Below are 20,354 nucleotides of genomic sequence, written 5' to 3'. Positions count from 1 at the left end.
ATGAAATTTAAAATGAAAATTGATTATAACCATCAGTATCATAACTAAATATAGGCGAGTACCCACCACTTTTTTGATGCAAGTGCCTAATGCTAATAGTAATACAACTACAATGAGTAGAACTTCAGAAGTTCCACAGGAACTAAACCATGCAAATTCTTTTTCTCTAAACTTATGCAGATCAACTATCAAGTACTGACAAGGCTTGGGACAGAATTTCAGCTGCACAATCAAGCTCCTGCTCGGTTATGATCAATGGAGGTACTATCCTAACAACATTTCCTTTTCCAGCAGTTAATACAAGAAGGCCAGAATTTCGACATGCATCAACAAGGGGTGTGGCAGGTACATCCAAATCGATTCCAATAATAAGCCCAAATCCACGTATTTCTCTCACGTGTGAGCTTCCTCCAAGCTTCTGCTTCAAAATTTCTTTGAAGTAGAGGCCTTTCTTAGAGACACTGGCTAGGAAGCTAGGATTTGAGATTTTATCTAGAACAGCTAGGGCAGCATTACAGACGAGAGGTGAACCAGCAAATGTGCTCCCATGATCACCATAATTGATTGCAGAAGCAACTCTTTCAGTCACCAATACAGCTCCAATGGGTAGGCCTCCGGCAAGAGGCTTGGCAAGTGTCATTATATCTGGGAATACACCATAGGCCTCATGGGCCCAGAGATATCCAGTTCGACCTAAACCACACTGAACCTGTGAATTGAGAGGGGAAAAAGACATTTATTAGAAAGAACAGATACAACTAATTATAAGAAGAAAAAGAAAAAAGAAAACTTGACATTTAATAATTAATCTGGATAGTCAGAATCTGAGAGGAATTAATACTACATGGTCAGACTGAGCCTGTGAAATGAAGAGGGAGGAGGGCACGCCTGTTAGAAAGGACAGATACAACATTTTCTTTTTGATAAGAAAAGGACAGATGCAACTAATTACAATAAGAAAATAATTTTTTGACATATAATAATAAATCTGGAATAAGAGTCTGAATGGGAATGAATACTACAAGGCCAGGACAGACTGGACTACTAATTTTCTTTGTGTGTGGAATAACCAAGTGATAAACAGACTTGTCTCACTAATGACATGGATCCCAAAGGTGTCATCAAAAGAAAATTATTACTGGTTTCCCAATTGTAAAGAGATTCAGGACCAACTTTAAATGATAAAAAAAGGCTTTCCTATCACCTCCCATATCCATTACTTTTCAGTTACCACCCAGCCTAGACTTGTCTAGTTTTAATGATGTGAATTTTCAATTACCTACATAGCCTAGATTCAATTTTTGGACAATGAAACCAGGACCAGACATCTGAAATGGATACATGAATCAGAAGACAAGGATTTTTCTGAGTCCAAAATGGTGATCTGATTCCCATGTGTATAAACAGACACATAGAATCATGCCTAACCAGGTTAGCATTTGGTTCTTCATCATTTTCATATGAAGAACTTAAGGCATCTTTTCATAGAATGCCAGCTCTCTAGAATACTCACTTCAGCATAAACGCCTGGTGAGAACGACTGCTGACAGCTGGGCAAAGGAGTTAGATTGGGCAGTGACTCATCTTAGAAGAAAATCATTATCAAAGAAACTATCCTTAGCTGCAGAGGTTCTATGAAAAGAAAACTAAAATGCAAAAAATCCTAAAAAGAGAACGTAGAAGAGACAAACTTGTGGACTTTCCTAGCTACAGAGAATTGTCAGCAATATGGCATCTGCTCAGAAATTCTAGTCTTGGTTTAATAGTTTTGATTCCATTGTCTTCTGGCAGAAGTCGCTTTCTCTTTTTGTTCTTCGTTTATGTTTATCTATTTAGAGAAGGGATGGGTCTGCTAACCAATGTTTTGTTGTTGGGGCTTGCATCCCCCAAGAAATAAATCAAGGAACTCATTAAAAACCCAAAATAGTGAGTATATGCAGACAAACTAGGAGATAGAAAAGAATTAGAAAATAAGAGAGCAGAGCACATTCTAGGCAACTGTACCTTCAACAAAAGAATACACTCAAAATAATGTTGATCAAAGCCTAATATTTTTTAAAGGGTAAATAGATATATACTACTTATCTCGTTCTTGTTCTTCTAGGTGTATGACCCTAATCTAAAAAGTACATGGTGAAAGATTTATATTTTAAGACAATTCTTCAGATGATTTGCATAAAACCATGATTCTACCACTGCACACAAATAGCTGGAAAGCACAGGTACACCTCAAGGGGCGGTGCACCCGTGTCCGACACGCATGGATGTGCCATGCAGCCATCGACGCGGCTGCATGCGCATCCATGACAAATCTCTCTTTTTTTTTTTTGTGGTTTTCCGATTTGGTCCGATACAGGCCGTTTCAGGCCGATTTGGTCCGAAACGGGCCAATACAGTAAATATATATATGAAGTAAAAAATTTCGGCAAAAGAGTGCAATGTTCTCAACCAAGAAGATCAAGCATAAAAAGAGTACAAGATTCCATTGCTCAATGTGTCAAGTAGCTCCCTCAAATCTTGACATCATCCCAATAGTCCCCAACAATTTAAAGATGTTATAGAAATCCAAGATCAAAGAGACAGGACTCCAAAACATATAACCTCTTTCTACTAAAAATCTAAAATATAAAAATTCGGTAGCAAGAACTATAAACTACAATTCAGAACTACAAACTTAACCACCATATGTGTTGGGGAACATTACAAGCAGCCCTTTTTGAAGATTTATAGGAGATAAGGGATTGGTGGTCGAAGTACTCAAGCGTTAAATAGGGATGTTTCACATGATGAAGAGCTCTCTTGGGACCTTTCTAAGCTAGTCTAGATTGAATGAAGTCTTATTTTACTATTTATATAGATTTAGATTAGAAAGTTGCCATTCTAGTTTTAAATAAGTTTTATTAAATCACAGGTAATCCGGTCAATATTTCATATATTCAATTCTTTCTTGGATTCCTAGTATTTCTAGGAAAAGGTTATTTTAGGAGTCCCAACCAACCATTCTAGGAAAGAGCTTGGCAATACCCTATGACCTATGTGAAAACTTTTAATTTAGTCAATAACATTCATAGAGAGATAAAATTCAACATATTTCAGCAGCTTATGTTAAGTTTTGAGGGTGTCGTTGCCTTTTCCTTTCTAAGTGTGATGCCCTAGTTGATATTGCCTACGTTTATGTTTCTTTCTCTCTCCTTCTATTCACTATTTTCACACCAAACAGCTATCAAATTCATTGAAATCCATTCTTTTATTACTTAACGTTACCTAAACCATTAAACATCAACCCCTATATAAGAAGAACCCTTCAGTATCTCATCAAATTTTTTTAATTTAGTGTTGATTTTTTAAAGATCCTACACCAATATGCGATTTTCAAAACAAGTGAAAATATTGAATTTTTTTTTATAGGTAAATACAACTCAAGCACCCAGAGGTCCCAAACAAAATTTAACACATGGCCTCGTTATCGACCCCTTATTTTAGTAAGGAGATGGTGATGATGATGATTGTTAGAATTATGATTCAGTGATTAAATTCATAATTTCCTAATAGTTTAAACTTTTGGGACAACCGGTAATTTAACATGGTATCACAGCAAAATGTCTTGAGTTCAATCCCTGTCTCCTCCACTTTACCTCCCATTTAAAATGTTAATTTTCTACTTGTTGGGCCCCCACTTATTAAGGGAAAGTTTAGGCCTATATGTGAGGGGGAGTGTTAGAATTATGGTTAAGTGGTTAAATTCATCATTTCCTAATAGTTTAAGCTTTTGGGACAATTGATAATTTAAAAATGATATTAATAAATTGGTTAAGATGATGAGGTCCATAAAAGTAAAGCTCAATTATACAAAATCTGTGTGAAAAATCTATGATCCATATCAGTAAATAAGTTCTAGTTAGATCCCTCTCTCATGTGGGTCGACAGGAAGAATGGACCATAAGTGGAATATAAATTATGACACTCAACATTCCACTACTCAGATAGAGAGGATAGGAAAGGGAAGCTACTGAACACAATGTGAATTGCATCAAGATAGTCAAGCATTTTACTTGCCTCCCACTGGAAAGCAAGCATGAACTACAGGAAAAGTGAAACAATCTTTGATATATCTTAAGGTGTAGACTGATACCAGAACAGCATGCCATGCAGGAATTACCGTCTGATATGATCATATTACATACAAGGTTTTAGGAAAATCAAACCACAAAGTATAATTTTGTGGTCATGCATGTCACTCTTATCTAGATGCAACTATAGATCAACCTAAACAGCTGATTACCTCATCAAAGACCAAGAGAGCCCCAGCATCATCACAAGCACTACGCAAAAATTGTAAGAATTCCTTTGTTGCACTGTATATACCCCCTTCACCTTGGATAGGTTCTACAAAAACCGCTGCGGTTTTCCCTCGTTGAATTAATTCTTTTGTAGCTTGTATATTTCTGTACTCCACAAAAGTGACTCCAGGCATGACCGGTTCAAAAGGTGATCTGTAATGCTCTTTGCTTGTCAAAGCAAGAGCACCCATGGTCCTACCATGGAAGCAATTAGAGAAACATATAAACTCGGTTGCTGGCTCTTTTGCATCAGGATTTGAGTGTCTTTGAAACTTTCTTGCAAATTTAATAGCAGCCTCATTTGCTTCCGTTCCAGAATTCGAAAAAAATACACGATCAGCAAAAGAAGCAGCCACTAGACGGTTTGCAAGCTCTATCTGCAGCAACACCATATTATCAATTCTTAAAAAACAGAGAAATGGTCAGCACTTCAGAATTACATGTGGAGAAAAGGAAGGATCAAAACATAGTGTCACATACAGGAACAATTTTAGTTGTAAAGAAGACATTTCTGCCATATTTTCTTCCTTATTTTTCTTCATTTTTTTGTGCTCAATCCTCTCTCTCTCATTGGTAAGCTACAAACCCATGACCTCACCCTCCACTTGCTCTTTTTTTTTGATAGGTAATAATAATATTATTAAAACAAACTAAAAAATAGACAAAAGCCAATACAAGGTGTTCATGATGGTGAACACAAGGAAAAGCAAAAAACAAAATAAACAGCAAACAACTAAAAGGAAAAACTTAAAACGCAATACTAAGGGAAGAAATAAACTCTAAGATAGTGGAGCATTCCGAGAAGCCCCAACACCTAGACCAATCAAATAAAGTCTTCTGGCACAGAGCTTGTAACTGAGCCAAGGATTTCTCAGTGTCCTCAAAAGAGCGCCGATTTCTTTCCATCCAAACAATCCACATCAAACAACCGGGAATCATATTCCATATGTCTGAATTAAATTTTCCTAGCCAAAAACTCCAACAATACACCAAGCTTTCCACAGAGCCTGGCATGACCCAATGTATCCCAAAAACTCCAACAAAACTCAAACACCCTCCACTTGCTCTTATGAGAGAAAGAAATGCCATTGACCCTCTCTCCCCACTTTTTGAATAAACAGAACACTTATTTCCTCTACTGTTTAAAACTGTGATAGACAAACACCAAACTAGATTTTTTTTCCCCTAGCATTATGATACGTCCTAAGAGCACTATCACTGTGTAAGAAATTGCAATTATTTATATCTCAGAATCACTTGCAGGTCCTGCATGAACAAAGATTACTTAGGTTTTGAATTGGGCTTTAATTGTTTCACATCCAACAATGAACACACTTTTTCACATCATGTCCACATTCTTTCATATCATGTTTAAAATGCGGAGATCTAATGTGAAAGTGTGGACATTATGTGAAACGTTTCACATCTGAGAGTGAGACACAACAATTACCCTTTTAAATTCGATCATGATGATTAAATTTAAAAGGGTAATTGTTGGAAGCACCCTAAACACACATATGACATATATGCATGGACATATGTACAAATGTGTTATGCAAAATCATTGATGTAAAAACCCACTCACAAGTTGAAAGCACATATAGCAATTGATTAGATAAATGACTTGCAGCCAATAGATAGTGTCTTCCTCTTTTTCTTTTTCACTCAATTGGGCCTAAGAAAAGTGCCAAAAGCCATAAGGTGCTATCTATAAGATTCTTATTCTTCTAAGTATATGCTTGGATTTTTTATTTTTTAAAATCCTTCCATTATATCTTTGGCTAATTATTGAACAACCAAGTATACAATGACTTAGTTCCTTTTATTTTCAATTTTCCCACACTTTCTCAGCATCCAAACAAAATCAAACATTTACAACATAAATAAAACTAAAAAAATCAAAAGCATGAAATGTACGTACCTGAGGGATGGAATAGTACATATTGCTGACATGAGTGAGAGTACCGGCTTGCTCAACCACAGCCTTCAACCAATCCTCATCTCCATGCCCTAGCGAGTTCACAGCGATTCCAGAACTCAAATCCAAGTACTCTCGCCCTTCCACATCGTACAATTTACAACCCTTGCCACTGGCGAGCACAACAGGAGCTCTCGCGTACGTCCCCACCAGAACCTTCGCCTCCGCCTCCATCACCTCCTTCGCCAACCCTAGCTTCGAAGAATCCAACCTCAACGCATTGCTATTCTCAGCCTCGACCTCCACGTTCAGACACGCGACCGCGAAGGAAGATCGCCTGAACGGACGGCGGAGATTTAGAGGAGGAGTGAGGGGGTTGTGGAGGCGAATGTGCAGGACGGAGCTCATTGTGGTTAGAGTTTTGCGTTTGGTTGGTGAGAAAATGTGAGAGAGAAAAGTTTTGAGAGTGTTGGGTGTGAGCTTCGGTGGGTTTTAGAATGGGAAAGGGAATCAGAGTGGGCTGCGGTCAAAAGTCGATGACGTGGAGGCTTTTGTATGCAGATTCGTTTTGTTTTGATTGGCGGCGCCTTTCAGGGTGCGCCAATACTGGTGGCTGATTTAACAAACGCATGATATATAGCAATTTTTTTTTTTTTTGGGCTTGTGTCATAATTTATTTATTTATTTTAATTTTAAATTTTGAATAATTTAAGTGGATTAGTAGGAGAGTGTCTTATTTTTTAAGCATTTTAAGTAGAGTTGGAGAAATATTTTTACCGGATTATCCTCAAGTTTTTTACCATTAAACCTAAGATTTAGGAGTAATTTTGGATCACATAAAGTCCAATCCAAAGAAGGAAATCATTTTATAGATAGTATTTTTGAATCATATAAGTGGATTCCCCATTTTGGATTGAACTTTTATGTGGTTTAGAAATATCTTAAACTTTATGGAAAAAAACTTGAGAACAATTTGATAAAAATATATTTCTAACTGCACTTAAAATGCTTACAAAATAGGATATTCTTCTACTAATCTATATCTTAAAAACAAACTTAACAAGTTTTTTTTTAAATGAAAAATTATAACACTATACAAAGAAAACCTCATTGCTAGAGTGTGTATATATATATTTTTTTTGAGAAAAAAACTTTTTTTTTTTTGAAATAGTTTCAATTTATGACATCCGCTCTTGATGATAACTCCTTATCATTATACCAAGATACCAATTGGTTTTTGGTGTAGGTGGGGATTGAATTCTAAATCTTTTATTTAATGATCAGAGACTTTATTAGTTGAGCTAACTTGACCCTACTTTGAGAAACAATCTAACTAAACACGCGCGCGCACACACACCTCTATTGTTTATATATAATATAAAAGGCATACATTATTGAATTATTTTGGTAATTTTTTTTTAAATTTTTTTATAGGAAAATGAAAAAAAATTATTTTGGAATTATTTTTATAGGAACATGAAAAAGTGATTAATTTTTTCACATTTTTTTTTGGTATAATTAAGCGCACTCAATATAAAAATATAATGTTTTCCCCAATTAAGCCTAAAATACACTCACATCAGTTCATGTAAAATTGTGTAAAAATATATAGTTGTTGCAGTAATCATGTAAATTTACATTGATACTGTACGGCACCGAGATCCCAGGCCCACACAGGCCCTGGGCCCTGTCCCATACAGGCCCTGGGCCCAATCCCACGCAGGCCCCGGGCCGAGGCCCATACCAGCCTTGGGCAAAGGTCCAGCAGAAAAGTCCGGTTGTCCTGCGCCCTTCTTGGAGCTTCCTTCATGTGCGAACAAGCGTAGGGTATTGAATTCTGAGAGGTGATCGGACAAACGTTCCCGGTCAAATATGCGAGCTGTGCCCGGGAAATTGTGATACTCCCAGGGAACTGAGTTGCCGAACATAGTCGGTCAAGATGGAGCCAAGTTCCAAGATCGTAAATGCTGCACCGCCCTTTCACCTAAACACCCACTTTAATCAGATAATATTGGACCTCCAGTAGCACTAACGGTGGCTGTAATCATAATCTCCCCACTAAGCTAAGCTATAAATAGAAGAAAGTTGGAAGAAGAAGGGGTTCAGAAAAATTGAGGGAAAACAGTCAAGGAGAGGGTATCAACTGAGTGTTACTTTGAGTCTCTCTGCCGAGAACGACCCATTGTAGGAAATACTTAAGCCCACTACAAATAAATTGTGAGCCCAAGTGACCTAAGGTCCAGAAGTCTTGCACTTGGTTCTTACAATTGGCGCCCACCGTGGGGCTCTCCTATGAAGCTGTGGTTTGAGTGAGACTCAAGCAAGGGAGATGTCTGAGGAGCGTTCAGGGGGGCACGTTCCGAGCAATTCCACAGGATCTTCTCGGGGATCGACGTGGAGGGAGAGAAGGCAGAAACGACTGGAGGATAGGGAGCATCCAAGAGGAGAGGAAAGGTCCGGATTGGGAGAAGGATCGGCCCAGACACACCGGACAATTTCAAGCGTCTCAGCACATCGGCAATATGATGATAGAGACCGGGAGCTGGAGCGGTTACGCAGATTGGTAATGGACTTGGAGCTGGAAGCAAGGGGTCGGCGCCACGAAAGGAACCACAACCCCCAACCCAGGAGAAACCGTGGCGAGGAAGGTTCCAGCCGATCTGTTACGCAACAATACCGAGACCGATCACGCTCTCAAGAGTCACATCGACACTCCCGGGAGACGCGTCGTAGACGGGACCGTTCCCGGTCGCATGGATATGATAACCAAGGGTCAGAGTCGCCAGAGGAGCGGCGGCACCACAACGCCGCGATGGACGCCATGAGCAGAGCCTTGCGGATGGCAGCCCGGTCTCCATTCTCTGATGAGATTGAACGGGCACCCATGCCGAGCAGATTCACGCGTCCACCATTCAATTCCTATGAGGGGAGGACAGACCCCGTGGAGCATGTCAGTCATTACATCCACATGATGTCTTTGCATGCGCACAACGATGCATTGATGTGTAAAGTATTCCCCTCTAGTCTCGGCTCTACCGCACTGAGATGGTTCAATGGGTTGCAGAAAGGTTCTATACACAGCTTCGCCGAGCTGATTCAGGAATTCGGCAGCAGGTTCGTAACATGCAGCCGAGTGCAACAACCGGTCGACGCATTGCTTTCCATGAAAATGAGGGTCGGGGAAACCCTTCGGAGTTATGCCAGCCGATACTGGGAACTCTACAACGAGATTGGTGGAGGAAACGAGAAAATTGCGGCTAGCACCTTCAGGATGGGGCTCCCCGAAGATTCTGAATTGCGGGAGTCGCTGACAAGAAGACCCCCGGAGGATATGAGGCAACTGATGAGACGCATAGAGGAGTACAAACGCCTGGAGGATGACCGGCTGCAAAGCAGGGGGAAAGCTCCTTTTACGGGGAGATCTCGGCAAAGCATCTTGCCGCCAAAGCCAAAAAGGGACTTCAGAATGCAGGAACCAGAGGTGCAGATCGAAGGGGTTAATGTGTTGTTTAAAGAGCCCGTGCAAAAAATATTGGAACGGATAAGGAACGAGCCATTCTTCAGATGGCCGAACAAAATGGGGGGCGACCCATCTCGGAGGAACCAAAACCTATACTGCACCTATCACAGAGACAAGGGGCACACCACCGAGCAGTGTAGGGTATTGAAGGATCATCTCGGACAGTTAGTGAAGGCAGGGCACCTGAAAGAGTTTGTAGCAGATTCCACTGACCGGGAGCCCGGGCAGGGCGCCCAACAGAAAAGAAACCCCCTTCCACCACCCCTAGGGGTAATCAACGTCATTCATGCCGCACCGAGAAGAGCAGCAGCGGCAAAAAGGGTAATGACAGTGGCTTGCGCGGAGGGAGAATCATCCAAGAAGCAAAAGAAAGTTGGACGGCTGGACATCTCGTTCGGAGAAGATGATTTGGAAGGAACGATCCAACCTCACGACGACGCTTTGGTGGTGACAGCCCGGATAGGCGGATTCTTGGTGAAGAGGGTGATGATTGATCAAGGTAGCGGGGCTGACGTCATGTACCCGGACCTCTTCGAAGGGCTCGGGTTAAAAACCCAGGATTTGGCAAAGTATGACACGCCATTGGTCTCGTTTGACGGGAGAGTTGTGATTCCCGAGGGGCAAATCTCTCTCCCAGTGGACATGGAGGGCAAGGAAGTTATAGTTACATTCATAGTAGTCCGATCATTCGCACCTTACACCGCAATCCTGGGGAGGCCGTGGATTCACGCCATGGGGGCTGTACCGTCCACCCTTCACGTGAAAGTAAAATTTCCTACTGAGTATGGAGTTGTAGAGGTAAGGGGGAATCAACAGGTGGCGAAGCAATGCCTCGTAGCCGCGGTCCGGTGGGAAGAGGAACAGCTCGGTCAAGCTGAGCACGCCGAGAAGGAGACTGCATAGCAATTACAGAAACCCCGGGAAACTGGGGCGGACGTTGCCGAGGAGGTGCTGAAGGTAAGAATTCTCCCAGATAGTGACAAATATTTCCAGATAGGTACAAGCATGAATGACCGGGAAAGGGTAGAGATGTTGTTGTTCCTGTTGCAGAACATAGATGTCTTCGCATGGAACCCGTATGAAGTGCCCGGCGTACACCCCGAGTTCATTGTTCACAAACTCAACGTGGACCCATCATTTCCCCCGAAGAAGCAGAAGCCGAGAAGAGTATCAAAGGAACACGTCGATGCAGTAAACCTGGAGGTCCAGCGACTGAAGGAAGCCGGGGTCATAAAAGAAATATTCTTCCCGAGATAGCTAGCAAACACTGTCGTAGTGAAGAAGAAGAGCGGTAAATGGAGAGTTTGTGTGGACTTCACCGATTTGAACAGAGCGTGTCCCAAGGACCCATTCCCGATGCCCAAGATTGATCAGTTAGTGGATGCCACGTACGGGCACCCGAGAATGAGCTTCCTGGACGCCTTCCAAGGCTACCACCAGATTGCCTTGGCGCCCGAGGACCGAGAAAAGATAGCATTTATATCCCCGAACGCAAACTATCACTACGAGGTCATGCCGTTTGGATTGAAGAATGTCGGGGCCACCTACCAGCGTATGATGACAAGGATGTTCCGAGAAAAAATTGGATGCACGGTTGAAGTTTATATCGACGACATGGTGGTAAAAAGCAGAAAAGAGTCGCTGCATACTGAAGACCTTCGGGGAGTATTTGAGATACTACGACGACATAAGCTGCGCCTGAATGCCGAAAAGTGCACTTTCGGAGTGGGGGCTGGCAAGTTCCTGGGTTATCTGATCTCCACTCAGGGAATAGAGGCTAACCCCGACCAAATAGAGGCCGTCAATCGCCTCAAACCACCGAGCAATCCTAAGGAGGTGCAAGTGCTCACTGGGATGTTAGCCGCCCTGAACTGATTCATCTCCAAGTTTGCCGATCGCTGCCGGCCATTCTATCAACTTCTGAAGAAGTGGAAGGGGTTTCAATGGGACGAGAGCTGCGATGAAGCTTTTCGAGAACTAAAGGAATATTTGGCAAAGGCGCCAAGGTTGACAGCCCCGGAGCCCGGGGAGGATCTGTTTATGTACCTTGTAGTCACCGATCATGCCGTAAGTGCTGTGTTACTAAGGGACCGGGGAGTGCAAATGCCGGTGTATTACGTGAGCAAAACCTTAGTCGATGCCGAGACAAGGTACCTGCCTCTTGAAAAGTTGGTTTTGGCCCTGGTGCACGCCACGAGGAAGTTACCACACTACTTCCAGGCACACACAGTGTTCGTCCTCACCGAGTATCCATTGCAATCATTGTTGAAAAGATCCGACTTCACAGGACGGATTGCTAAATGGGGGACTCGGTTGGGATCGTTTGACATAAGATACCGACCTAGAAGCTCGATGAAGGGACAGGTTCTCGCTGATTTCATCGCGGAATTTACACCCAAGAATGAAGGCAAGGTAATCTGTAGTGCGGAGATTCGCCCGTGGAGGTTATTTGTGGACGGCGCATCAAATGCTATGGGGGCTGGAGCTGGTATTGTCATAATCACCCCTGAAGGTATGCGACTGGAACACTCCTTCAGATTGGGGTTCAAAGCCTCGAACAACAAAGCCGAATATGAAGCCCTACTGGCCGGGTTGAGGGCAGTATTGCATCTAGGTGCAAAGGACGTGGAGATCTACTCGGATTCTCGGCTGGTTGTTTATCAGATCACTGGGGACTTCGAGGCTCGGGACCCCCGAATGAAAGCTTATCTAAGTACGGCAAAGCAAATTATCGGTTAGTTTGGAACTGTAAAGATATCCCAGGTAGCCCGGTCACAAAACAAGCATGCTGACTCTCTTGCCACGTTAGCCTCATCGGCTACCGAGGACACGCCGAGGCTTATCACGATAGAACTTATAAGGGAACCAAGCATCTGTGTGAAGACTGCTCTCGACCAGGCCGGAGTAGAGGTTGCGCAGGTGGCGGTAGCCGGACCATGCTGGATGAACCCGATCATAGACTTTCTTTCCGAAGATAAAGTTCCAGAGGATGAGGCCGAGGCCAACAAGATTCGACGAATGGCTCCCAGGTACTGGTTGTCTTCAGACCGAAAGTTGTACAGAAGGTCCTTCGCGGGCCCTTACCTCTTGTGCCTGCATCCTGAAAGAGTCAAGGAGCTTCTAACCGAGCTGCATGAAGGAGTGTGCGGCGGGCATGCTGGGGGACGATCTTTAGCACACAGAGCAATGACGCAGGGGTTTTGGTGGCCACAGATGCAGAAGGACGCCGCCGAATACGTTCGGAGCTGCGAACAATGTCAAAAGCACGCCCCAATGATCCATCAGTCGGCAGGACGTCTAAATCCTGTCAGCAGCCCGTGGCCATTTGCACAATGGGGGCTTGACATCCTCGGGCCTTTCCCCCGAGCAACAGGGAACCGCCGATTTTTACTGGTGGCTGTAGATTACTTCACAAAGTGGGCTGAAGTTGAAGCCTTGGCCAATATTCGGGATACTGACATGAAAAAATTTGTGTGGAAAAACATAGTTACAAGGTTTGGGGTGCCGAATTCGCTAGTAACAGACAATGGGCTACAGTTCGACAGCAACGCTTTTCGGACCTTTTGCAGCGAGCTCGGCATCAAGAACAAGTATTCAACCCCAGCATACCCCCAGAGCAACGGCCAAGCTGAAGCAGTAAACAAGACTATTTTGAACGGGCTCAAGAGAAGGTTGGACGGAGCGAAAGGAAGATGGGCAGAAGAACTACCCAGTGTTTTATGGGCCTACCGCACGACCCCCAGGAGATCCACGGGGGAAACCCCGTTTTCTCTGGCATACGGAGCAGAAGCAGTGATACCAACCGAGGTGAGCTTATGCAGTGCACGGGTCGCCGGGTTTGACCCCGTACAGAACGCCGACCTGATGATGGAGCATTTGGATTGGCTAGAAGAATGCAGGGAGGCCACGACCGTACGACTTGCCGAGTATCAGCAGAAGCTGGCCCAAAGGTACAACCGAAATGTAAAGGCCAGGGAATTCAGTGCCGGGGAATTAGTGTTAAGAAGGGTAGTGGGGAACATGCGGGACATGGCTGCAGGGAAGCTTGCTCAGAGTTGGGAGGGACCATACAGAGTCACAGCCATCGCAGGTGCAGGGGCCTACTACTTGGAAGACCTGGACGAGAGACCGCTCCCCCGACCATGGAACGCCAACAACCTGAAGAAATTCTACGCGTAATCGTCGATGTAAGCCTAAACTTGTATTCTATTCAGATTAAGAGCATGATGAACTTTTTTGTCTATGCTGTTTTTGACCCTGTAACCGCACACCAAGAGAATCGCCAATAAATCCTAAGGACAGAAACCTGACCCTCGGCTCGATCAATATCGCCGAGCAGGTGAAAACCTTACAAATAAATCTTAAGGACAGAAACCTGACCCTCGGCTCGATCAATATCGCCGAGCCGGTGAAAACCTTACAAATAAATCTTAAGGACAGAAACCTGACCCTCGGCTCGATCAATATCGCAGAGCAGGTGAAAACCTTACAAATAAATCTTAAGGACGGAAACCTGACCCTCGGCTCGATCAATATCGCCGAGCAGGTGAAAACCTTACAAATAAATCTTAAGGGCAGAAACCTGACCCTCGGCTCATATCGCCGAGCAGGTGGAAACCTTAGAAATAAATCCTAAGGACAGAAACCTGACCCTCGGCTCATATCGCCGAACAGGTGAAAACCTTTCAAATAAAATCTTAAGGACAGAAACCTAACCCTCGGCTCGATCAATATCGCCGAGCAGGTGAGGACCTTACAAGTAAATCTATAAGGACAGAAACTTGATTCTCGGTTAAAATCAAATATCCGGACAAGTGGAAACTTTGCAAACAAATACTCGAAGGACGAAAACACAATTCTTGGTTAAACCAAAACCTGATAAAAACCTAACCCTTTTACAAATACTAAGTCCAATAGCGCTCTCAAATTACCCACAGCGCCGCACAACAGGTTTTCGGGGGTACCATTCTATTAAGCGGCCATAGCACTGGTATAATTCAAGCAAAACACAAACAGATATAAATTCATTCAACCAATTGAAACGGAAAAAGAAAACGGACTACTAATTAAACAAGTAAAAGCGATTGTTCAATCACCACATCCCGGTGACATGGGCAAATAAAACCGATAAGTTAAAGCAATTGTTCGATCACCACATCCCGGTGACGTGGGCAAATAAAACCAATAAGTAAAAACAATTGTTCAATCACCACATCCCGGTGACATAGGCAAATAAAAATAAAATAAAAATAAGCTAATAAGTAAAAGTAAAATCAGCTGGGAGGTTGGGTCGGCGGTGGCACTTCCTGCTGGATGGTCAGGGGAAAAGGCTGGCCCTCACCAAGAAGAACCTGCACAGTAGGTATGCTCGTGGCCTCCATTTCCTCGGGCTCGGCGTGAGAATCGATTTGCTCAACCAACTCCCTCATACTGGCCGTCTCCTCCTCGTCAAAAGCAGCCGGGGCGTCCTGGACGGCAGGTACAGGGTTCGGAAATGGAATCTGGCCGGGGTCTCTCAGCGGCGAATCTTTAGGAACTCCCATTGCCTGAAGAGCGGCAAACCACCCGGCCTCGAAACCCATATGCCGAGCCCGAGCCACCACCGGCTCTGCGGAATTCTCGGCGTCGGCAAAACCTACGTCATACCACTTTTGTTCCGCGGCCGCCAAGCCTGCCCTGAGATCGGCTATCTCCTCGGCATTGGAAGTGTTAAGGCTGAGGGCTTCGGCTAGTTTGAGTTCCATCTCATTTTGCTTGGTCAGGAGCTCTGCATTCCTTTTTTCGGCCAATGCCCGGAACTTCTCCGCAGCAGCAGCCTTCTTCTCAGCAGCCTCAGCAATCTTCAGCTTTTCCTTAGCCGTTTTTACTGCTGACTCCCGCGCCCCCTTCTCGCGCTCGTTTTCCTCATCAAGCTCCCGTGCCCGGGCAGCCATAATGTGAGCCAGTTGAGCGGCCTAGCAAGCACGGAGGTTAGCAAAGAAACAAAAGGAAATCTATATGGAGTAAATAGACAAAAGAATTACCGCAATGGCGTGCCACTCTAACCGGCGCCCCACAGACTCCTCGGACCCATCATCGAAAGCGTGCACGTCCTCGGGAAGTTGGAGAGCTTCAGCCAAAGTTTGGGCAATACGGCCGCCCTCGCCCTTATCCCACATCCGAACAGAGGCGGTTGAGGGCAATGGCTTGCCGTCCAGAAGGAACTTCGGCTCCCACGCTGGAGCCACTTGGGAGGAGGACGCGCCCCCCGTGCCAGCTTCGGTTGGCGGCTCGCGGATAACGATTCCACTTGTTGGTCGTGGAGGAGTCTGGACTGCGGCATCCCTCGGGCCCTTGGAAGGTTGCTCGGTTACTTTCTGCTTCTTACGGGCCCGTCCGGACTGCGGAGGGGGAGGAGGCTGAGACACTGGACGCCGACCCTGAGTAGGCGGGGGCTGGTTGGGCGGCCGGGCACCAGGCACGAACCGGTCAAGGGTCATGACTCTCCTTGCCACCATTCTTGCACTAGGTTGGATTGCTTCAGCTAGCAAGTTAGCCGCTTCTATCACTTGCTGTTGAGGCTCGGCGGGTGGATCCTTGGGATGGGGCTGCTCTTGGGCTTGGTCCCCTTGCTGTATGGCTTCGTGAGCTCTCTCTCTAAGGCGCTGAGATACCCGTTCCGCAGAATCGTCTCGCAGGGGAAATAGTTCGTCCGCGGCAGTGAACCGCCGACCAAATTCCCTCGCTTCCCCGGTTGTAAGCTTCGGCGGCAAAAAATTCACGTACCTGACGTCTATGTACGATAGCAGGGGGCTGTCAACTATCAGCGCCTGCTTGAAAGGCTGCCAAGTAGAATAAACCGGCTCCACTCCGAGGATCAGGTGTGAGGCCAAGAGTTGCCCGTCCCAATGCACGTAGATCTCGAAACGGAGGACGAAGTTTAAATCCCTTGTGTGGACGGCTCTGAGGTCCTGAACAAACACTTTGCCGTCTGCAAAAGAACAGGTGACGCATTAGCCTTTAACAATAAAATTTTTTTTTTACTCCAATAAGAAGAAAGGAAGAGGCGGTGGAAAACAATTATATGAAGGGGATGGTACGAACCCACTTCACGCCGTGTAAGGGGGCAAGGGATCTCCCCGGCAAACCAATTGCCGCGCACCCTGACGAACTCCCCGGCGGAGTTCCTGTTCGAGTCGGGTAGGCACGATATCAGCCGTACCCGAGCATCCCTTGTCTTTAAGTAATAATTGGTGGATTTTCTCCCACAGAGGCTGTACATTTGGTTAATATCATGGTGGTCTAACTGTAAGTTAAAGGTATGGTTCAACTTGCTGACACAACTAACTACCCGGTAAAAATTGGGGGGAAACTGGTCGGGGCACAGCCCATAGTAAGTGAGTGTGCTTATCAAGAGGGGATCTACGGGGAACCTAACCCCACCTTCTAAAATGGACATCAAAGGAAAGAAGGCTGTACCCTACCCTCGGTGGAGTTCCATATCACTCTCATGGCAGTAAGCCACGTCCACGTCATTGGGAATACTAAATTTACTCCTAAAGGTGGCCAAAGCAGCCGGGGATTCTAGAAGGTAAGAGTAACCCATCTATAAAGCCTAAAACTACAAGAGTGAACTCAAAGAAACAAAGCTGAAGGAACAGGAAGGGGAAGAAAGACTTACTTTGGGTTCTAAGGAGGAAAAGAACGCTGAGCAAGCAAGCGCACAGAAATGTGGTCGGCAGAGAGTAAGCACTAAAGATCAGAGGCGAAGGAAAAGTGGAATGGTGTTCAGAGAGGGACTATTTATAAAGCCAAAAAGAAGTGGGGGGAGAAGAAACGTTTATTCAAGCAATAAATGGGCACAATTTACGAGCGACCCAGCGACTGCCAAACGTAACTGATTCGCGCGCCGCTTCGGTCCACGAACCGTCAGACAATAATGACGACTGCATCTGGCGCCGCGAGACGGCGCGTCTTTTGAGAATATTAGTAAAAAGTAACAGTCATAAGTCCCAGACAAGAAGGTTCCCGAGGTCAAGAGGCCCAAACAGCTCCTTGATTCTTCTCGGCGACCGAGTATGAATCAAGGGGGGGCTATTGTACGGCACCGAGATCCCAGGCCCACACAGGCCCTGGGCCCTGTCCCATACAGGCCCTGGGCCCAATCTCACGCAGGCCCCGGGCCGAGGCCCATACCAGCCATGGGCAAAGGTCCAGCAGAAAAGTCCGGTTGTCTTGCGCCCTTCTTGGAGCTTCCTTTATGTGCGAACAAGCGTAGGGTATTGAATTCTGAGAGGTGATCGGACAAACGTTCCTGGTCAAATATGCGAGCTGTGCCCGGGAAATTGTGATACTGACAGGGAACTGAGTTGCCGAACATAGTCGGTCAAGATGGAGCCAAGTTCCAAGATCGTAAATGCTGCACCGCCCTTTCACCTAAACACCCACTTTAATCAGATAATATTGTACCTCCAGTAGCACTAACGGTGGCTGTAATCATAATCTCCCCACTAACCTAAGCTATAAATAGAAGAAAGTTGGAAGAAGAAGGGGTTCAGAAAAATTGAGGGAAAACAGTCAAGGAGAGGGTATCAACTGAGTGTTACTTTGAGTCTCTCTGCCGAGAACGACCCATTGTAGGAAATACGTAAGCCCACTACAAATAAATTGTGAGCCTAAGTGACCTAAGGTCCAGAAGTCTTGCACTTGGTTCTTACAGATACTATTTTTTATTTTACATTTAACATTTTTTTTTACATATCCAGAGGATAAAGAAAGATAATAGATGATGATTGAATCAGAGTGGGCTGCGGTCAAAAGTCGATGACGTGGAGGATTTTGTATGCAGATTCGTTTTGTTTTGATTGGCGGCGCCTTTCTGGGTGCGCCAATAGAAGTGGCTGATTTAACAAACGCATGATATATAGCAATATATATATATATATATATATTTTAGGGCTTGTGTCATAATTTATTTATTTATTTTAATTTTAAATTTTGAATAATTTAAGTGGATTAGTAGGAGAGTGTCTTATTTTTTAAGCATTTTAAGTAGAGTTGGAGAAATATTTTTACCGGATTATCCTCAAGTTTTTTACCGTTAAACCTAAGATTTAGGAGTAATTTTGGATCACATAAAAGTCCAATCCAAAGAAGGAAATCATTTTATAGATAGTATTTTTGAATCATATAAGTGGATTCCCCATTTTGGATTGAACTTTTATGTGTTTTAGAAATATCTTAAACTTTATGGAAAAAAATTTGAGAACAATTTGATAAAAATATATCTCTAACTGCACTTAAAATACTTACAAAATAGGATATTCTTCTACTAATCTATATCTTAAAAACAAACTTAACAATTTTTTTTTAAAATGAAAAATTATAACACTATAAAAAGAAAACCTCATTGCTAGTGTGTGTATATATATATTTTTTTTGAGAAAAAAACTTTTTTTTTTTGAAATAGTTTCAATTTACGACATCCGCTCTTGATGATAACTCCTTATCATTAGACCAAGATATCAATTGGTTTTTGGTGTAGGTGGGGATTGAATTCTAAATCTTTTATTCAATGATCAGAGACTTTATCAGTTGAGCTAACTTGAACCTACTTTGAGAAACAATCTAACTAAACACGCGCACGCACACACACCTCTATTGCTTATATATAATATAAAAGGCGTACGTTATTGAATTATTTTGGTAATTTAAAAAAAAAAAATTTTTATAGGAAAATGAAAAAAAATTATTTTGGAATTATTTTTATAGGAACATGAAAAAGTGATTAATTTTTTGACAATTTTTTTTGGGTATAATTAAGCACACTCAATATAAAAATATAATGTTTTCCCCAATTAAGCCTAAAATACACTCACATCAGTTCATGTAAAATTGTGTAAAAATATATAGTTGTTGCAGTAATCATGTAAATTTACATTGATACTATTTATTTTACATTTAACATTTTTTTTTTTACATATCCAGAGAATAAAGAAAGATAATAGATGATGATTGAATCAGAGTGGGCTGCGGTCAAAAGTCGATGACGTGGAGGATTTTGTATGCAGATTTGTTTTGTTTTGATTGGCGGCACCTTTCTGGGTGCGCCAATACTAGTGGCTGATTTAACAAATGCATGATATATAGCAATATATATATATATATATATATATATATTTTAGGGCTTGTGTCATAATTTATTTATTTATTTTAATTTTAAATTTTGAATAATTTAAGTGGATTAGTAGGAGAGTGTCTTATTTTTTAAGCATTTTAAGTAGAGTTGGAGAAATATTTTTACCGGATTATCCTCAAGTTTTTTACAGTTAAACCTAAGATTTAGGAGTAATTTTGGATCATATAAAAGTCCAATCCAAAGAAGGAAATCATTTTATAAATAGTATTTTTGAATCATATAAGTGGATTCCCCCTTTTGGATTGAACTTTTATGTGGTTTAGAAATATCTTAAACTTTATGGAAAAAAAACTTGAGAACAATCTGAAAAAAATATATCCCTAACTCCACTTAAAATGCTTACAAAATAGGATATTCTTCTATTAATCTATATCTTAAAAACAAACTTAACAATTTTTT

At 43.1% G+C, this 20,354-nt stretch overlaps 1 protein-coding gene across 1 annotated transcript; it reads right to left on the bottom strand.

Annotated features, from left to right (window-relative positions):
- Position 1: 1 nt before the first annotated feature.
- Positions 2 to 6,856, bottom strand: LOC126720680 (acetylornithine aminotransferase, mitochondrial-like). Its single transcript, XM_050423427.1, has 3 exons — positions 6,262 to 6,856; positions 4,283 to 4,717; positions 2 to 709 (listed from the first exon to the last, which is right to left on the bottom strand). The coding sequence occupies exons 1-3, from the start codon at positions 6,664 to 6,666 to the stop codon at positions 182 to 184; spliced, it is 1,368 nt and encodes a 455-aa protein (XP_050279384.1). The 5' UTR covers positions 6,667 to 6,856; the 3' UTR covers positions 2 to 181.
- Between the last annotated feature and the right edge of the window lie 13,498 nt (positions 6,857 to 20,354).

The sequence above is a fragment of the Quercus robur genome, chromosome 4 (genome assembly GCF_932294415.1).
Source record: "Quercus robur chromosome 4, dhQueRobu3.1, whole genome shotgun sequence".
NCBI lineage: Eukaryota > Viridiplantae > Streptophyta > Magnoliopsida > Fagales > Fagaceae > Quercus > Quercus robur.
The sequence above is the reverse complement of the archived record's forward strand: the minus strand, read 5'-3'. Positions and strand labels throughout refer to the sequence as shown.

What these genes read in the sequence shown, in the direction of transcription:
- LOC126720680 (XM_050423427.1), bottom strand. Translation starts at nt 6,666, where the DNA reads ATGAGCTCCGTCCTGCACATTCGCCTCCACAACCCCCTCACTCCTCCT. An exon ending in TGTACTATTCCATCCCTCAG is followed by an intron (nt 4,718 to 6,261) that starts GTACGTACATTT and finishes GTGTTGCTGCAG; the next exon opens with ATAGAGCTTGCAAACCGTCT. An exon ending in CTCTCTTGGTCTTTGATGAG is followed by an intron (nt 710 to 4,282) that starts GTAATCAGCTGT and finishes CTCAATTCACAG; the next exon opens with GTTCAGTGTGGTTTAGGTCG.